Source organism: Diaporthe batatas (genome assembly GCF_019321695.1).
Source record: "Diaporthe batatas strain CRI 302-4 chromosome Unknown Contig00005, whole genome shotgun sequence".
NCBI lineage: Eukaryota > Fungi > Ascomycota > Sordariomycetes > Diaporthales > Diaporthaceae > Diaporthe > Diaporthe batatas.
Genome location: NW_025408552.1, coordinates 3,070,579 through 3,086,558, shown reverse-complemented (window position 1 = coordinate 3,086,558; position 15,980 = coordinate 3,070,579). Strand labels below are relative to the sequence as shown.

The window sequence follows — 15,980 nt, the reverse complement described above, 5'->3', positions numbered from 1 at the left end:
GCCATAGTCTATAAAACCGATGTCAAGATATGAGCGTTGACAGTGACACTAGCCAGACTAGGCGTCGGGGGCTTGCAGCTTAGAATTCGCCACACGGTGCCCCACTTGATTTGCTGAGTCAGCGGCAGCTAAGTAGTGAGTAGCAGCGGCTGTTGCTCTATGTGCCTCTCCAGTTCTTGTGCTGGGACTGCTGGTTGCATGATGCAATGTGCGTACATCGAGTCCAGACATGCTGTCACTGAACGGGACCGGGCCCGGAGGCAAAGTGAAATGCCGGACAACGGCATCGTAGGTCTCCATAGCGAAAGGGGGAATCATTGATATCTCTGTCTAGGTCTGAGATGCCGTAACAACAAAAGGGATAATCCACCAAACACCTTCATCTAATCATTAATCAGAGATCGGGGCAGTGTGCGCTCCTCCCGCTCCTATGTACTTTTCCATCCGGGGGTCATCACTGGTCATAAGTTTTACGCTGCACCAGAAATCTTCAACACCTGCTCGTGGCCCTGGAAGAGTCCCGGCTGGGCCTTGTACAGGCTCTGCACGATGCGTTGCACGAGCTGGCGTGTCTCGTCCTGGAGCTGCTCCTCGGGCGGGCTCAGCACCTTCTCGAAGACGCCGATGAGCTTGGGTGTCAGGCTCTGCACAGTGGGCTCGTCGCCTTCGTCTGCTCATCAGTTAGCTATTATTTCCGTTGTAGACTGGGCCTGGTGTGGTGAAACGTACAAAGCTTATAAAGGCACTCATAAACAGGCGTGTTCTCCTCAAAGTCCTCCTTCAACGGCAGCAGGCCGACAAGGACAGGGAGCACGTCGGCAATCGGCACTTTGTCACGGTGGGAGATGATCATGCGGCACACGCAACCCGTCGCGTTGTCCTTGAGACGCGCGTGGTCGATGGAAAGCATGGGCTCCAGCTTGGCGAGGATGTCCGTGTAGTACGGCAAGTAGGTGACGGCGTCCGTGGAGTGGTACACGAGCTGGCCGGTTGCATAAGCAGCGTTGCTCTTGGTCTCAGGGTCGGGGTCGGTGAGACGCTTGAGCAGAAGCTTGAGGATCGTAGACGTGTAGGGCGACACGGCCTCGCCCATGTGCGCCGCGCACTCGGCAATCACACCAACCGATGTCGACCGCTCAAGGTCTTCTTGAGAGGAGGCGAACTTCATGACGGGCTTCTCGAAGATCTTCCACAGCTCACCAAACTGAGCGCCCATGGCAGCAGCCAGTCCTATGACCACGTCGAGAGCAGTGTCGATGATGAGCCAGTCGTACTCGGAAGAGCCAGCATCAGCGTCCTGCTCCTCCTCATCGCCAAGATCCTGCTGACAGGGGTGCGAGCGGGTAATCAGGGTGGTCAGAACAGTAACGATCTGCTCGACCATCTTTTCCTGGGCGAGAATGGCAGGGCCGCACGCTTTCAGAGTCGCGGCCACGTTGCGGTTGATGTCGGTGACGACGTTGCTTCGGGCATGGTCAGCCAATGTCCACGGGCAAGTGATGGGTGCATATGATTGGGTATGAAAGGAAGTTTCAGGAGTAGATGTGACGTTTTCTCAGCAACCGCAATGATTTTGCGTCTGAGTGAGCTGGGTATAACGCTGGATGCTCATCATAAAGGAAGGGTCAGGATTCACAACAAGGGTGAGAAACGTACCGATCGGTCTCATCCGGCCACAGCTTCAATGTGGCAGCAGCGACAATCTCGCCAAGTTTAGTCAGCGTTTCCGACGGGGCCTGCTTGGGAGGGTAGCCGGCCTCCCACTTGGTGCCAGTCTGCTCCTCGAACAGCTCGAAAACACGCGCGTAGGATCGCCACAGTGTGCTGATGGCTGCCTTGCGACAACCTTCATAGCTGTGCTCAACAAGCGGCGTGATGTTCTCCAGCGCCTTCTCGAGATATTGCGAGATCTCAGCGAGACCACAGGCGTGGGTGACCACGTCTCCAAGGACCTCAATGGCAACTTCCTTCTCCATTGCCTCGGGGGTAACACCGTAGTCTCCCCAGTCGTCGTCATCCTCGTCCTCGAATCCGTCATCTTCCATGGGCTCCTCGCCCTCTTCGGGCTCTCGGATCTTGATCTTCTTGCCACCTTGGATAATCCCATCCTCGGTGCCAATGATGGCCTTCTCCTCTTCAGTCAGGTTCAGGACGAGCTCTTCCTCCTCAAGCTCCAGACTGTCGAACAGACCCTTGAAAACGCCGGCAATGAAGGGGGCAAAGTCTTTGCCGTAAACCTTGGAGAGAGCGCTCCATAGAATGAAGCTTGTCTCCCGCAGCCTCGGGTTGCCAAGGTTCAATGCCTCCTCGCTCGCCTTCATGAGCTCCAAGACATACGGCTGGAACTTCTGGGGGCCAACGGCTGTGGCAATGCGGCCCATGGCATCGCACACCCCGCTTCGAAGCTCAAGCTCGTCCTCACTGTCCTTGATCTGAACAAATGGCCCGAGGGCGGCCATTGTGTTCTCGAAGTAAGGGGCGAAGTGCTCCTCCATAGCGCCAGCAATGGCACCGAGGGCACCAGCAGCGGCACCCTTGACCTTGAAGTCGGGGTGAGCCAGGAGGTTGCCGATTGGGCTGATCAGTTCTGGTCCGTACTTCTGCATGACATCAGAGTCGAAACCAGATGCCAACGCATCCAGAGCAGCGCAGGAGCATCGCATGATCTCGACATTCTTCTTGGAAACAGCGGCATCGGAGGACTCGACGCTAGCGGCTTGGATGTTCTTAAGCAACGCCTCGACGAGGGCGTCACGGTCCTCTGACAGTTCCTCAGCCATCTCATCAGCAATGCGAGTGAGACCAATGAGAGCAGTGTGGCGGACTCCAGCATCAGGGTCATTGAGGAGACGCAGAACGATGGGCATGATCATCTTGAGCTGGGTGGACACGAAGTCAGGGGCGCCTTCGGCCACAGTTCCTAGAGCGAGGACACCAGACTTGCGGAAGCCAGGCTCTGCGGATGACGCGAACTTGGGCAGAGCATCAAGCAGAGGCACGATGACCTGACGAGGGGGCAGGTCAGATGCCAGCTGGTCAAGGAGAGAAAGGGCAGCACGAGCAGGTGTAATCTCGTCCTCATCCTCATCGTCGTCAATCTCGGTGAGGATTCCCATGCTCTTGAGGGTCAGCTGGGAGCCCATGTCCTTCATACCCTGCACCTTCATTCGGCGGTAGCGAACAGCCTGCGCAAGGAAGGCGAGGGCCTGGCACCGCACCTCATCTTCGGCATTCTTGTTGGCAGCCAGCTCAGCCATAAACGTCATGAGGTCTCGAAGGTGAGGGCCGAGCAGGACAGGCTCATAAGCAAGGAATTGCTGGAAGACTTCGAATGACTGCTTGGTCTTCTCGTCGTCATTGCTATCCACAGCATCCTTGAGAACATTGACCATGGGAGAGATGAGCTGTTGGACAGCAGTGACGGCGCCCTCATCCTCTTCGGGCTCGACGAGCATCAACACGGCCCCGATAGACATGACGGTGTTAACGCGCACATCAGCGCTCTGGGGATCCTTGATGGTGTTGGAGAAGAGAGAGAGCAGGTCGCGGACCTTCTCGGCAAAGTGTGTGGGGTTCTCATCGAGAATGGCATAGATGATGTATGAGCCGACCTCACGGTGGGAGACATCGTTGTTGCTGGCAAGGGTGAAGAGAGAAGGAATCAGGTCGGGCCATGCGCTGTCGTCGAGGTCGAGGCTCGCAATTGCGGCAATCACTCGAGACTCAGAGTGTCTGCACTTAGCGTGCTGCTCCTTCATAGTGGCCTCGACAAGATGCTGCCGGACGCCAGCCTTCTGCTCTGCGGGTATCTTCTCCCAGTACTTGGGTACGAGGCGCGCAGCCTGCACGGCCGCCTGCTGTCGGAGGTTGACATCCTCGTTGGTGCAGACAATCTCGACCAGGAGGAGGAGGGACTCGGGCTTCGAGTAGTAGTTCTTCTGGAGCTCTGCCGTGACAGCCTTGACCCTCTGTGTGTCCGCTGCGTAGAATAAGAGGTCAGCCAGGCAGGCCAGGAGGAGAAAGCGCGACAGTCACATCAATTGTACTTACGGATCTGGCTCTCCTGCAGGAGGGTCACCAATCTTTGACCATCCATCTTGACCAGACAAAAAAAAGATTGCTAGCCCTGAGAAATGCAGAAGGGAAAGGAGGGAATCCTCGAGGGCATGGAGGAGAAAAAGAAAAGGCAGACGGTCAAGGTTGTCGGGCAGCAGAAAGAACCCTGCGTGGGGGAGGAAAATTTGCTGCTCGTCGCCCAAAAATTTAGGCCCCTCATCCTCGTTATCGCTTATCGCTTATCGCGCTTGACGCGTTGCGGGGCCAAGGGTGATGTACCTGGTCCGAGACAGAGTGCCTAGGTGTACTTAGGTACCTAGGAACCTGGGTAGATGTGCAAATCATCACCATCACGTCTGTGCGTATGTTTGTTATTAGAGAATCATCCCCATGTTCAGGCACATGCCTGTTACTTCTCTTTGTAACATTCGTCCAGGTCATTATCACTGATTCCTGCTGTCTGTTCAACTCCCTTGGGTCCAGGAGACCACCCCTGGCTAGTGAACCTGCAAAACGCCCGGCCTGCTCCTCTCCTTGCTCCCATCAGGCCAAAACCAACGCTTCCTCACCCTCTTTCCAGCGGTTTATACCCAGCCCACTGCTTCGCCCGGCCCTCAAATGTTGATGCGGGATCCTCTCCGCGAATTGCATTATCGCGCTGCAAGCTGTTCAGAAAACCCATGACTGGCTTGAACTCGGGCCTCGTGAAAAGCAACATCAGCCTGCCAGTGTCTTCTTCCGGTAGGCTGTCTCCAGCCCGTGCTTGTCCTTTGAGAAGGAGCTTGAACTGCAGTGCAGTCCCCAGTGGGAATGCTGCGAGCAAGAGATTGGATTTGCCAGCGTCTGGGTCGAAGAAAAATGGCAAGACTAGGCTCATGTTGCCTATGTATTGCCCGAGGTCTGTGGCCGCGTACGGTAGAAAAGGTGGTACACTGGCTGGCCGGCGATCGCTGTGCACCCGCATGGCACTGTACAAATAAAGGCAGGTCGCCCAGTACAGCAGCATCGTGTACATTTCTGGAAGCTCTTCAATTACTTGCTCGTCTCCCGTTCCGAGACCATGGGCGCCCGCGTATCTCCGTTCCGGCGGCATGGCATCATACCAGCTTTCGAGCTCGGTGTGCAGCCCTAGGGAGACGGCCACGAGTCGCCGGTACTCCTCTCGTTTCCTTTCGTGGCTTTCTAGCCCCTCACAATTGTCGATATCCTCAAGGACCCCAGGAATCTCAACCAGTATGTCCAGGAGCAAGTCCTTTGTGCTCTTTGGATGCTTGCTCCAGGGAATAGTCTTCCAATCGTCGCGGCTGAGTGGCGTCCGCTTGCGCCGCTTGAGACCGTCGATTATCTGCCCTGTTGTCAGCTGACGAGAAGCAATTATTGCAATCTCCCAAGACCCACCCAGAATAGCCGACTGTCAAGGAAAATGTGATGCCCATGGCCTTCAATAGCACTCAAAGGTGTTCTCGTCTCCATTATGGCCAACGAGCCGAGGTTGTGCGAACGCCAGCGATGCGCCAGCTCCAATAGATTCCCAGTCCTCGCCCCAAACAACATCTCGTAAGTAGTCATGAACTTGGTTGCAAGCAAGACTGCGTCGCTCTTGACTCGGGACGGTGACCTCAGCGCCACGGTCTCTTCTAGGAGTGCCCTTCCATACGCCTTCAAACCGTTCTCCTTCATCCACCTACAATTCTCCCTCTCGCCCAGCATCCCCAGGCTGACGGCCAGGACAGCAGACCTCAAGGCGGGTTCTGTTCGGAACAGGTGCTGCGAGGACCTGGCCCACTCTCTCGAAGCAGATCGATCCCGGCTTTTCGGCAAGAAAGAGTCCCAAAAGAGGGAGATATACTTCTCCTCGCTGGCGGTTCTAGACAGAGACCCGGAAAGAGTGATCTCAGTGGCCTCGTCCTTGCTGTGGCGCCGATGCGTCAACGCGAGAGACGACGGCTGACCGCCCCGGCTCGGCGGGGAGTCTAGCTTCCTCGCCGCTGGGTTTGTTTCGCGGGCCTCAACCACGGCCCTCTGGGATGAAGCAGTAGAATGCACAAAGATGCGCTCCCGTTCGTACCCGCCGCATTGAATACCGGCTTTCATACATTGTGTACATTCTGGGCGCTGGTAGTCGCACTGATACACGCGTACGTGATGACCGTTAGCCACACCGCTGTCCTGAGGACAATTCCACTCTGGATAACCCCGTGGGCCTTGATAGGATGTCGGCAACTCACCCCCTTCTTCCTTTTACGGCATGTCAGGCACGCCTTCGATCGCCCCGGAACTCCAACCATGGCGACACAGAAGCGATAAGAGTGAAGCACCTGGGCACTCAACAACCAAAGGGCGCGCAATGCTTCCCTTTTGAGCATGGGCTCCTTGGCGGCTGCCGACGCAACGGCCGTCATCAACATAAATCTTAGTCGTCGGAGATATGCACCAGCATCCTACTAACCGCAGCTGCTGTAGAACGAAATTATTAAAGTCGTCCGGACTGTGGGCTAAAGGTGTCTAGGCTGGCTTGGTAAGCTACCTGTAGGCGCGGATGGATCATGGCCCCAAGACTTCGGGCGCAGGCTGAGCAGCTAGAGCCACTGCACTAGGCGTACGTACACACACTAAACCGCACTCGGAACCATTGTGCGCCTGCAATTCATTGGAGGGGACCATGTGGTATTCTAGGACCATTGTCTTTTGTTTCGCACTGGTAATAAGGAATGAAGTCGATGACGACAATAGTGCCGCAGAAAGCAAGCGCAGTCAGCAATTGAGACCATCAAGCCTTCAAGCAACCTTGGAACCTCCACGTTGGAAGTGCAACAATTACGCGGCGCCTTGGCACCTGGGCAGTCCTCAAGCGGAGATAATACGCGCCGTGGGCCTGAGGACTACAAGACTCCACTCCACGAATATAAGACTCCGATACACGCCGCATATTGTACGCATTGGAATCATCATGAGCTTGAATCTCACTTCAAAAGTTAGGCAATCGTCTGTTGTTCCTGGTCCCTCCCAAGCTCACCCGACTTAAGCAGCTCATCTTTTACTCCCATCTCTCCGGCCCAATATGGCAGCCTCGACCAAAAGAAGCGAAGGATCCTTCATAGCTGCCATGCGCAAGGTCTACCATCCTATTGGGTTCAAAAAGGGCTACAACTTCGTCCTCTGGTTCATCTTCGCAGGAGCCCTCATGGGGTTCACACTGGCCAGACTCCAGTATCTTGATTTCTACGGAGTTTTCTGTAGCGCCGGTGACTCCGGCGGCAACGGCGCAGCTCCCGGGGAGTGCCTTTACTACCTCCGCGGGCATGAGAAGGTCGGAATAATACCGCACCTGGCGACAATACTCCCCGCCTCATTCCTCGTCGTCTTCCAATTCGTCCCCGCTATTCGCCACAAGGCAACTCTCTTCCACCGGCTCAACGGATACCTTGTGATTATCCTCTCCTTGTTGGGAACAGGAGGAGTGTTGATGATCGCGAGGCATGCTTTTGGTGGCACCTTGGCCACCCAATACGCCACTGGTTTCATCTCCATCGCATTTGTCGGAGCTTTGGCGATGGCATATATCAACATAAAGAGACTTCAGATTGAGCAGCACAGAGCCTGGATGCTGAGGGCATGGTTCTACGTAAGTTTTGCCTAACACAGTGGTCAATCCGTCCTTCTTTGTCAACTTTTGCACACTCTCTTGAGAAGCTCAATGGAAAGATAAGAGAAGGCATGACTCACGCGCAGAAATTATAGGCTGGCTGTATTATTACTATTCGGATAATCATGATCATTGCTGCGCAGATCGTGTCCCAGATTGGGGGCTACTACGACGCCCGACCATGCGAGCAGATTCAGTACATTTTCGGTTCACAAGAGCAATCACTTGACTTCTATCCGGACTGCGCTCCTTTCTTCAACGGTTTAGATCCGTCGAAGCAGGTTGCCGTGGAAGCCAATTTTGATGGTGACCCGGTTCAGTTGACTGTGGCGCTGGGGTCCAACTTCGGAAGTGCCATGTGGCTGGCTTTCGCAATCCATGCCACGGTGTTGAGATATATGTGAGTCAACAGTCGAATTCTTATTGTTCAACAGTGCATGCCGTAATTAAATATCGAGAGGTTGTCAAGACTAACAGAATGGTGCTTTCAGCTCAAACTCACGCCTGCTGAGTCGGAGCGGCTCCGGAACGTCTCGTATCAAAGGCAGCTCGAGGCTGGAATGAAGAATCCAGGAAGGGCCGGGCTGACGGTAGATCGTTTCGGGGATTCAGACAAATGGGTCCCCAGGAATCAACAGAGTGAGAACGTGGCAAAAGTCCAAGCCACTGCTGGGAAGTTTTCTGATCCGGGCACCGCCGCATGATGTTGGTTTTGCCTGGACTGAGCACACCTCAGATAGGGTGCCGACAGTCAGCTAGCCATGGGTTGGTTAAATAAATACTGCGAACCCCGGTATCTCGAGATCCTGGTGCTCTGCGATACATAGAAAGTGTTTAGATGAAGTGGGCACCCAACCTGCCGCAATCAATGACCATGAACGCCCGGTATGCAAACAACATCCCCCCCCCCAAGTACGACGAAAAAGCAAGTTGCCATTTCCTGCAAATCATCCCGTTCTTTTTCCAATCATAAATGCGTCTCATATTATAGGTGCCAACCAGTTGACTTGTGTCAACTGGTGTATGAACAGGGGTCTGGGCGACAGAGGTGTGTGGAAGCGATGTGTAATAGCACATGTGAGTGTTGCCTCCGATTTGGTGTGCGGAATCGATTGGAGGACGTCATGAGGGTGAGATGGATTGTGAAGAAGTCGACTGATCTGACAAGGTGGAGGACATAGAGTCGCTTCGTGTGAAAGGCTTGCGGTCTGTCCCGCCCTCTGTGAACCGAGTTGTGTCCCTCCTTTTTCTGATGTTGAGGGGAAACGGAACTTCGGGACTTGGTGACGCGTCATATGATCTGAAACCGAACTCGTTGATCAGATCGTCTATGGCGTTGATAATGAGGTTGGTGGTTTGCTGTGCCATGTTGACGTTGTGCGCTCAAAGAGCCGAGGTCTAGGGGTGATTTTATGGGCTGCTTGGTGGGTTGATGAAAAGGCAGGGTACACTTGATGAGCGAGCGCCTAACTGCATGTGTTTGCCTGGGAGAGCCGACCATGAAGCTGAAATTCAAGGTTCGAAGCCACATCCAGGGAGACACGATGATATATTTATTGCTCAGTGCTCTCTTTATCTGGGAAACTGCTGTATGCCAAGTTACTGCGGACGGAGGAATCCGCTCGAGGGTGGGTACCACTGCAGGTGGGCTTACCAGAGTCTTGCGGCGCAGACATCAATTATGGAGATATGGTTGTCCTGCGGTGGTACCATGTCCAACACGTGTGGGCGTGGGCCAGTTGTCAGCTGGACTCCCAGCTTGCAGCATTGTGGGGGCTGGAATGGACTTACGACGTCTCACAATGCCATCATGCGAGCCACTTTGACGTGAATGGCCGCATCCCGTAACTGACAAGCACGAGTCTTGGCTTCCCTTTGCGCACATATTGTTTATTGCATCCCATGGATACTTACTTGCTCAACTGTCTGCTCACTCACCGGATTAGGGTGGGTGGTACAAGGCAGATGTGGGTGCAAAGTCTACTGTACTTAAGTAGGTACCACAGTGTGACAGAGTGGCTTAGCGCTGCAGGTCGCTGGACCGAGCTGAAAATAGCAACTGACAACCCTGAGCCAGACAAGCAAAAACCACAAGTCATGCATTCGGGGTGGCGTGGTCTGTGGTATGCAAACTAACACTACCGAAGTATATGTCTCCAGTCCTATCAAGCTCACCGCTTCGAAGGATTGCCAAAGCCTTACCTAGGTACATGAGGTTCCCACCTGCCCGTAAGTTATGTTGTTGCTTTGCAGTAATATTTCCTGAAGTATTCGGACACGAAGCGACCTGCATACCTTGGTACTCTACGAGTCTCAGTGATGTCCTCTCGCCATCAGTGTGCGAACCACCTATCTCAATGCTGCACTTAGACGCCAGCCAGATCAATTACAAGCGTAATGCAAACTGCCAGTGCTCTCGCCTCAAAATTAGACGCCTTGGCTCTTGCAGGATCCCTCAGCAATAAAAGCGTTGCTTTTTGGTAACAGGCTTAGTATCGTTGAAGAATGGCAAGTTAAGCATTGCCCTGGGCGAAGAAGACTTTACATCTAGAGCGCAAGGTGATAACCATTTGTTGCTCGTCAGTGGAAGGTCACAGGTTTGAAACGTGAAAATGCCACTGACATGGCTGACAGAGGAGAATTGACCTTGGAAGTCAAAAGAGCCCACCTAGACACCTACTTAAGTACATAGGTATCAGATTGGAGGCCATTTGGTCACAGCTCGAGTATTATGCTGTAAGTCCAGCCGCGGAAGCCCTGCTCTAGGGTAAGAGCTATATATTTCTGCACGAGATATTGCTATTATGTACAGAGGTATGAATATCTACCTAGGTAGTTACTACTGCCCGGGTAAGTAAGCAAGTATGATGTCTCCTACTTAGTGCTGATGTAGAAAGAAATCCCGACATCCTAGCTCCGGCAGCATCACAATCTATCAAGGTAGTTCATATTCCCTCAGTCTCGCTCGAAAGCTATCAGACCCCGCACCCAGGGGATCTTCGTCAACTTTCAAACACTCACCTGTCCAGAACGTCGTCTGCTTCATCGCTCACACGGCCTTGCGCACCGTCATGCCTAAGATACCGCAGTTTAGCCTTTCCATTCATTCTTTCACTTCTCCAAATCTGCCAGAACGACCAGCGGATGCTCCAGCCTCAGCCTTCCGATCGCCACTCATCCCTTGTGCAGCTGCAGCCACCTCGCCACTGTGCTTCACTGCGTCTCTGCCGGCCGCTCGCGACGGCAACCCGCTCTACCCTTGCAACACACCTGCAACTTTCATTTAACTATGAAGGCAGTGGTGAGATCTTTATCCCAGATTTCGTCACTTCCGGAGACCTGGTCAAGTCCGACAGAGAGGCCAAGTCAAACCTTTACGAGGTGGAGAAATCCGCGCACAATGTGCCTCGTGCAAAAGTCAACGAGGGAGCGTCCAGGGCGGCTGAGGTATTTGTCTATGCATGGCGTAGCGAGAAACTGCTAGGGAAATGGTTTGTGGGACGAGTTGAGGATCTGGGAATCGAGGGCTTGAAGTCTGACCCTTTGGCTATTCTACGACGAGATACTTGGGCTGCGAAGAAGGCGGCAAGCTCGGCACTTCAGGCCAGAAAATTAAACCGGCAGATAGCGTGAAACATATATACTAGAAGACATTCCATACCTAGGTAGCATTGCTAGTGAAGGTCTCTGCTTTGGAATATGTAGTGGTATTCCAACCTCCTAAGCCTGACACCGTCCAAAAATAATTAAGGTTCTCCAACCTCGGAAGATAACAAGGATTAGAAGACCCCTTTGACTTGCATTTGCGGTTTCTGCATAACCAAGAGCCGCGATTATCGCAAGACTCCAGCGGCCTTGTTGCCATTGCATCAGATGCCTAGACTCTTGGATATTACATATACACCAAAGCCAATCTCTTTGTTTAACTGGGCAATCTAAACAAACCTGGGAGGTTTAATCGTGTGCTTCCACCATCTCGATAGCTTTACTGTCCAAGCCCGGCCAGTTTAACCTGCCCCAAAGGATCCAGTACGTCGTAGATCCTAGGAGCACTGCCAGATAAATTGGTCCAGAATAGTTCATATTTGCTCCGGTCTAATGTAAAGCCTTGTCAATGAACTGCTTGAGATTTTCTGAAAAGTTCCGGAACATAATGAATGGGGAACTGCAAGAGTGAAGAATAGTACTTACGACGGGTATGGTAGTTGGGAATGGCAGCCAGATGGTAATGTATAAGGACCATGCCAAAGCATATATGTTAAGAGGCAAGCCAACTCCGTTGGGCAAAGTCCAGTCGCCAAACTGTACCGGGTAGTCTGGCCCAGTTCCAATCCGTCCCGAAAGCCGTGCATGGATCATACAGCCGATTGCAATGATATACGAGCTGTACAAGCCAAGCATGCTCAGGGATGTGAATGCTGAAAATATGGTTGATGTTGCTGTGTTTCCCACTGTGAACAGTGCAAGGAACGTTACGATGACGATCGGTAACACAGTTGAGCGGACAGGGACTCGGTGCACTGGGTGAATCTTTGCAAACCACCGCGGCAGACCACGATCTCTAGCCCAAGCCCAGGTGATCCGCGACACAGAGGCCAAAGAGCCCGTCACCACACAAAAGGTAATGACAAGGAGGCTGATGACCATTGCCGTTCCGGCTCGTTGCCCTACCGCGTTGAAACATAACGGTATTATCGGGTATGGCGAGTTGAGGATTTCGACGGCATCGTCGCCCATGGCAAAAAGGAGAGCCAGCATGATACCATAAGCTTGTATACCGTTCAGAACAATGGTCCATATCATTGCCCTTGGCACCGCATGTTTTGCCCGGCGGACTTCTTCACTCATGTGGACCACACCGTCAAAACCAACAAAGCCCCAAGACGTGACTAGGAGGCCCAAGTTCCAAGATACGACTCCGTTCGTCCATCCAGATGTAGCGCTTCTCTCAAAGAACACAAAACTCGCGTCACTCTTACCTCTCCGAACGGCGAAGACGACAACAAAAACAAGCCAGATGACGATGTGAAGAGCACCGCCAATAGTCTCCAGCCACGGAACCGTGCGAAAAGCAAAGATGTTTATCAAGCCAACTACAAATAGCTGGGCAATGATAAGCAGTGTCAGGTGCCAAGGTTTGTAGACATAACTCGGGTGATTGACCGTGACAAGTCCAAGGAGGATATTGGCCATGGATGATGTCGAGCCAGCCAGAGACGATACCCAGGCGAACCAAGTCACCCACCCCTGAGTCCAGGTAAGAAGCCTTGCGCGCTGCTGATCCTTCTCCGTGGACGAAGGTGGCGCCACGAGAAACTTGGTCCAATGATACTGGGCCCCAGCGATAGGCTGTATGGAGGCAAGCTCGGCCATCGACCCGGCAAGAGCGAGGGCACCACCGACAACGAGCAACATGCCCCAAGCAAGTGCTTGCGGCCCTCCATTATAGAAACTTGCTCCTAGATTCATTGCAACGACTTCCCAGCTTGACATAAAACAGAGGGCAAAGGTGAGGAGTTGCGTTGATGAGAACAGGCGCTGGGAACGGGCGGTCAGCTTCGTTCTTTAACTCCTGAAGTCCGTTGTGCCTCGCTGAACCTAATGAGGTGACATACCCTCAGCGAGGAGGTACCTTCTTCGGACCACCTTGCGTTCCTTTCACGTTTGGAGACTTCCGCCACTGACTTTCCATGCTCAGTCACAGCCTTGGGCGAAGCCCGGACTTCCAGCGGCTGCATCTCCATAACTTTGAACTGATGTTATCGGGATCTCCTTCCAGATGTCGTAGCAATCGATGTGGAAGAATAATGACACGTTGAATGAAGCTGTTGGCGTAGAGAGGGGAGATGTTTTGTTCATGCTTGGCTTGGAGTGCTTGATAACTAGGCTCTCGGCGTCAATAGAAGCGAAACCAGAACCAGTCAATAGTGTGATGGCAGAGAGAAGGCGATGCAACGTCGCTATACATTAGCGGCAACCAGGAATGCAAATTGGAGGAACACAGACCAGGTGAGACAGTGCTAATCGGCAAAAGCAAAAACCGAACTCGGCCAAAATTCGATTGAAATCTTGTATTTACTGGTCCCACAGAACTGAGAGAACTTAATTTAGGCTGACTGATGTGTGCCAAACATATTCTCTACCTAGACAACAGTGCTCGACTCCCTATGTTCCGACATGTTTGAGTTACGTTTTGTTGGGCAGACAAACAGATTGACTTGCATCCCGAGATTGTGATGGTGCAATCTTTTCTTGGGTATCTGCTTCGCGGCCACTGGCACAGCATGAATAATCAAGGACTTGGTTTTTTATCACCATGTCTTCTCGAAATGAACCCCCAGCAGAATGAATTTCTCTCCAGGCTGGTATGACTTCCCCGGGATATCTTTGTAGCACTCGGGTAACATTCTATGGAGAACGTTGCCGTCGGAGAGTGGCCATGTGTATGGGAAGAGGCACAAGAGCTCTGCTACAACCTGCTTCCATTTCTTCGAAGGGTGTAGTGGTATTATAGTAGCATGTTTCATGGGGTTACAAGTAGCAATGTGTGTGTGTTCACATGTGCAATGTTCCGAGTGGTTGAGAAATCCAGCCAGGTCAGAGAGGATCTCTGTGTGAAGCAGCCGCCGCTGGAGAAGGAGGCTCGTGATTTCTCACTGTTATGGACCATTAAATTTGACCATTGACTTAAGAATTGGTATTCTTCACAGTGTTTAACTGTCATTGCCCCTTAGTCACACTGCACCCTCTGGTACTCTCATCCTCGTAACATCACAGCTGCCTCCTCTGCCTCTCCGCAGAAGTCTACGTTCATCCTCTTTTTGCCGCTTACTCCTTCAGAGACGACGAACTCGTAATTCAGTTTCTGGGAATAAATGAACGAGTCTCGTTGCTTCTTCCCAAGTGTCGCCGCACCGTCCAATGTGTCCAGCATACATGAGTCACACACGTAGAACATAGCCCCGGCGATTGTCCTCGGGTCCACAGGCATGTCTGGCCACCGTATGAAGAAAGAGAATACTATAACAAGCATCATAAGCGCAAGAATGCTGATGCTGAGCCAGGCGCAAACAAGCTGTGTTTCATAGGTATCGAGGTGGCTGAATGGAATATGTGACAAGGTAACGGGAAGAACCAGTTCCGCAAGTATGGTGGCGAAAGAGACAGCTCCGAGAAGTATAGATCGTTGTCTGAATGCAGAGAACATCCCATAGAAGGCATTTGTTGGAGGCGAGAGCAATATGGAGCGTCCGCCCGGGAGTGCGTGCTTGGACAGCAGCTGGTAAGGCATGATAATTGCAACGCTTCGAAAAAACGTCTCCATGCAGCCACCAATGACCACGCCTAGCGCCGTGAAGAAGAAACGAATACCGAAGCCACGGCTGTCCATAAATCGCTCAAAACCGCTGTCGAGCGACGTGGTCTCGTAGTATGTCGCAATGATGAAGACGCATGCAAGAATGAAGAGGAGGGCGCACCGTCCCCACCACGTCAGCAATGCAAATGGCTGAGTCGACTTCTTCTTTCCACTTTTCTGAACGCACAATCCTTTATTTCCACGTCCAATGACCTTCACAGGCTTGTTTGAGTCGCTGCTGCTCGCCCTCACAACTATTCCGTATCCTCGGACGCCAACAGAACCTCGACTGGATGACACGCAATACTCATCCAAGGCGTATCTTCTTTCAGCGAGAGCTTCAAGTATCATACTCTCTTTGGTAGACCCAGTGGGATTGCAAGGGATCTCCCTAATCCTATCCCTGATCCCAGGACTCAGACATAGACTGGCCATGCCCGCGATTCCCCAAGGATTGTGGCTCACGCCTGTCTCCCATCTGAAGACGTTGAGTAAGACAATCAATGCCACCAGGAGTGCCATCATGGTGGCCAACAAAGCCTGCAGTACCCGGCCAGGAACCTTTGTCACGCCCAGGCTGCCGTGGCAACCCACATCACAGCCGTCCGGAACGTGGACAGACACAGTCTCGGCTGCAATAGGTGCGAGTAGTGCCGCACCGAGCACCAGGAGATCCGATATCACGATGATTGGTTGCCTCAGTTTGACCGATCGAGGCAAGGATATTGCACCTGTCCAAGAGTAAAATCGTAAGAAAATGGACGCTTCCGCAGATGCCCCGCCGGCCCCTCGAGCTGTCGCCAACTCGTGAAATGGCTGCATCAATCTCGCATTGACATTGATGAGTCTAAGGGGGTAGGCAACTATCGCTGCGAGGACGGTTGGAAGAAACGCGCCGAGGATAAAGCCCTTAAGTCCAAG

At 52.8% G+C, this 15,980-nt stretch overlaps 5 protein-coding genes across 5 annotated transcripts; 2 read left to right on the top strand and 3 right to left on the bottom strand.

The window, feature by feature from the left end:
- Positions 1 to 470: 470 nt before the first annotated feature.
- Positions 471 to 4,096, bottom strand: KVR01_005018 (uncharacterized protein; the record flags this gene model as incomplete). Its single annotated transcript, XM_044781906.1, has 4 exons — positions 471 to 670; positions 730 to 1,463; positions 1,657 to 3,979; positions 4,051 to 4,096. The coding sequence occupies 4 exons, from the start codon at positions 4,094 to 4,096 to the stop codon at positions 471 to 473; spliced, it is 3,303 nt and encodes a 1,100-aa protein (XP_044645463.1).
- Positions 4,097 to 4,423: 327 nt separating this feature from the next.
- Positions 4,424 to 6,560, bottom strand: KVR01_004951 (uncharacterized protein). The gene is made up of 3 exons (XM_044795056.1): positions 6,285 to 6,560; positions 5,455 to 6,183; positions 4,424 to 5,401 (listed from the first exon to the last, which is right to left on the bottom strand). The coding sequence occupies exons 1-3, from the start codon at positions 6,462 to 6,464 to the stop codon at positions 4,622 to 4,624; spliced, it is 1,689 nt and encodes a 562-aa protein (XP_044645396.1). The 5' UTR covers positions 6,465 to 6,560; the 3' UTR covers positions 4,424 to 4,621.
- Positions 6,561 to 7,117: 557 nt separating this feature from the next.
- On the top strand, positions 7,118 to 8,406 carry KVR01_005638 (uncharacterized protein; the record flags this gene model as incomplete). Its single annotated transcript, XM_044784108.1, has 3 exons — positions 7,118 to 7,681; positions 7,798 to 8,088; positions 8,194 to 8,406. The coding sequence occupies 3 exons, from the start codon at positions 7,118 to 7,120 to the stop codon at positions 8,404 to 8,406; spliced, it is 1,068 nt and encodes a 355-aa protein (XP_044646083.1).
- A 2,100-nt stretch (positions 8,407 to 10,506) lies between these two features.
- KVR01_004980 (uncharacterized protein) lies at positions 10,507 to 11,335 on the top strand (the record flags this gene model as incomplete). The annotated part of the gene is made up of 2 exons (XM_044785460.1): positions 10,507 to 10,516; positions 10,596 to 11,335. The coding sequence occupies 2 exons, from the start codon at positions 10,507 to 10,509 to the stop codon at positions 11,333 to 11,335; spliced, it is 750 nt and encodes a 249-aa protein (XP_044645425.1).
- Positions 11,336 to 11,687: 352 nt separating this feature from the next.
- On the bottom strand, positions 11,688 to 13,440 carry KVR01_005141 (uncharacterized protein; the record flags this gene model as incomplete). The annotated part of the gene is made up of 3 exons (XM_044793680.1): positions 11,688 to 11,714; positions 11,894 to 13,240; positions 13,318 to 13,440. 3 exons carry the CDS (start codon positions 13,438 to 13,440, stop codon positions 11,688 to 11,690), a joined length of 1,497 nt encoding a protein of 498 aa, XP_044645586.1.
- Positions 13,441 to 15,980: the final 2,540 nt, after the last annotated feature.

Coding starts and splice junctions, on each gene's coding strand:
- KVR01_004951 (XM_044795056.1), bottom strand. CDS start 6,464: ATGTTGATGACGGCCGTTGCGTCGGCAGCCGCCAAGGAGCCCATGCTC. Junction 6,184..6,284: donor GCCGTAAAAGGAAGAAGGGG/GTGAGTTGCCGA, acceptor CGCGTGTATCAG/TGCGACTACCAGCGCCCAGA. Junction 5,402..5,454: donor TTGACAGTCGGCTATTCTGG/GTGGGTCTTGGG, acceptor ACAACAGGGCAG/ATAATCGACGGTCTCAAGCG.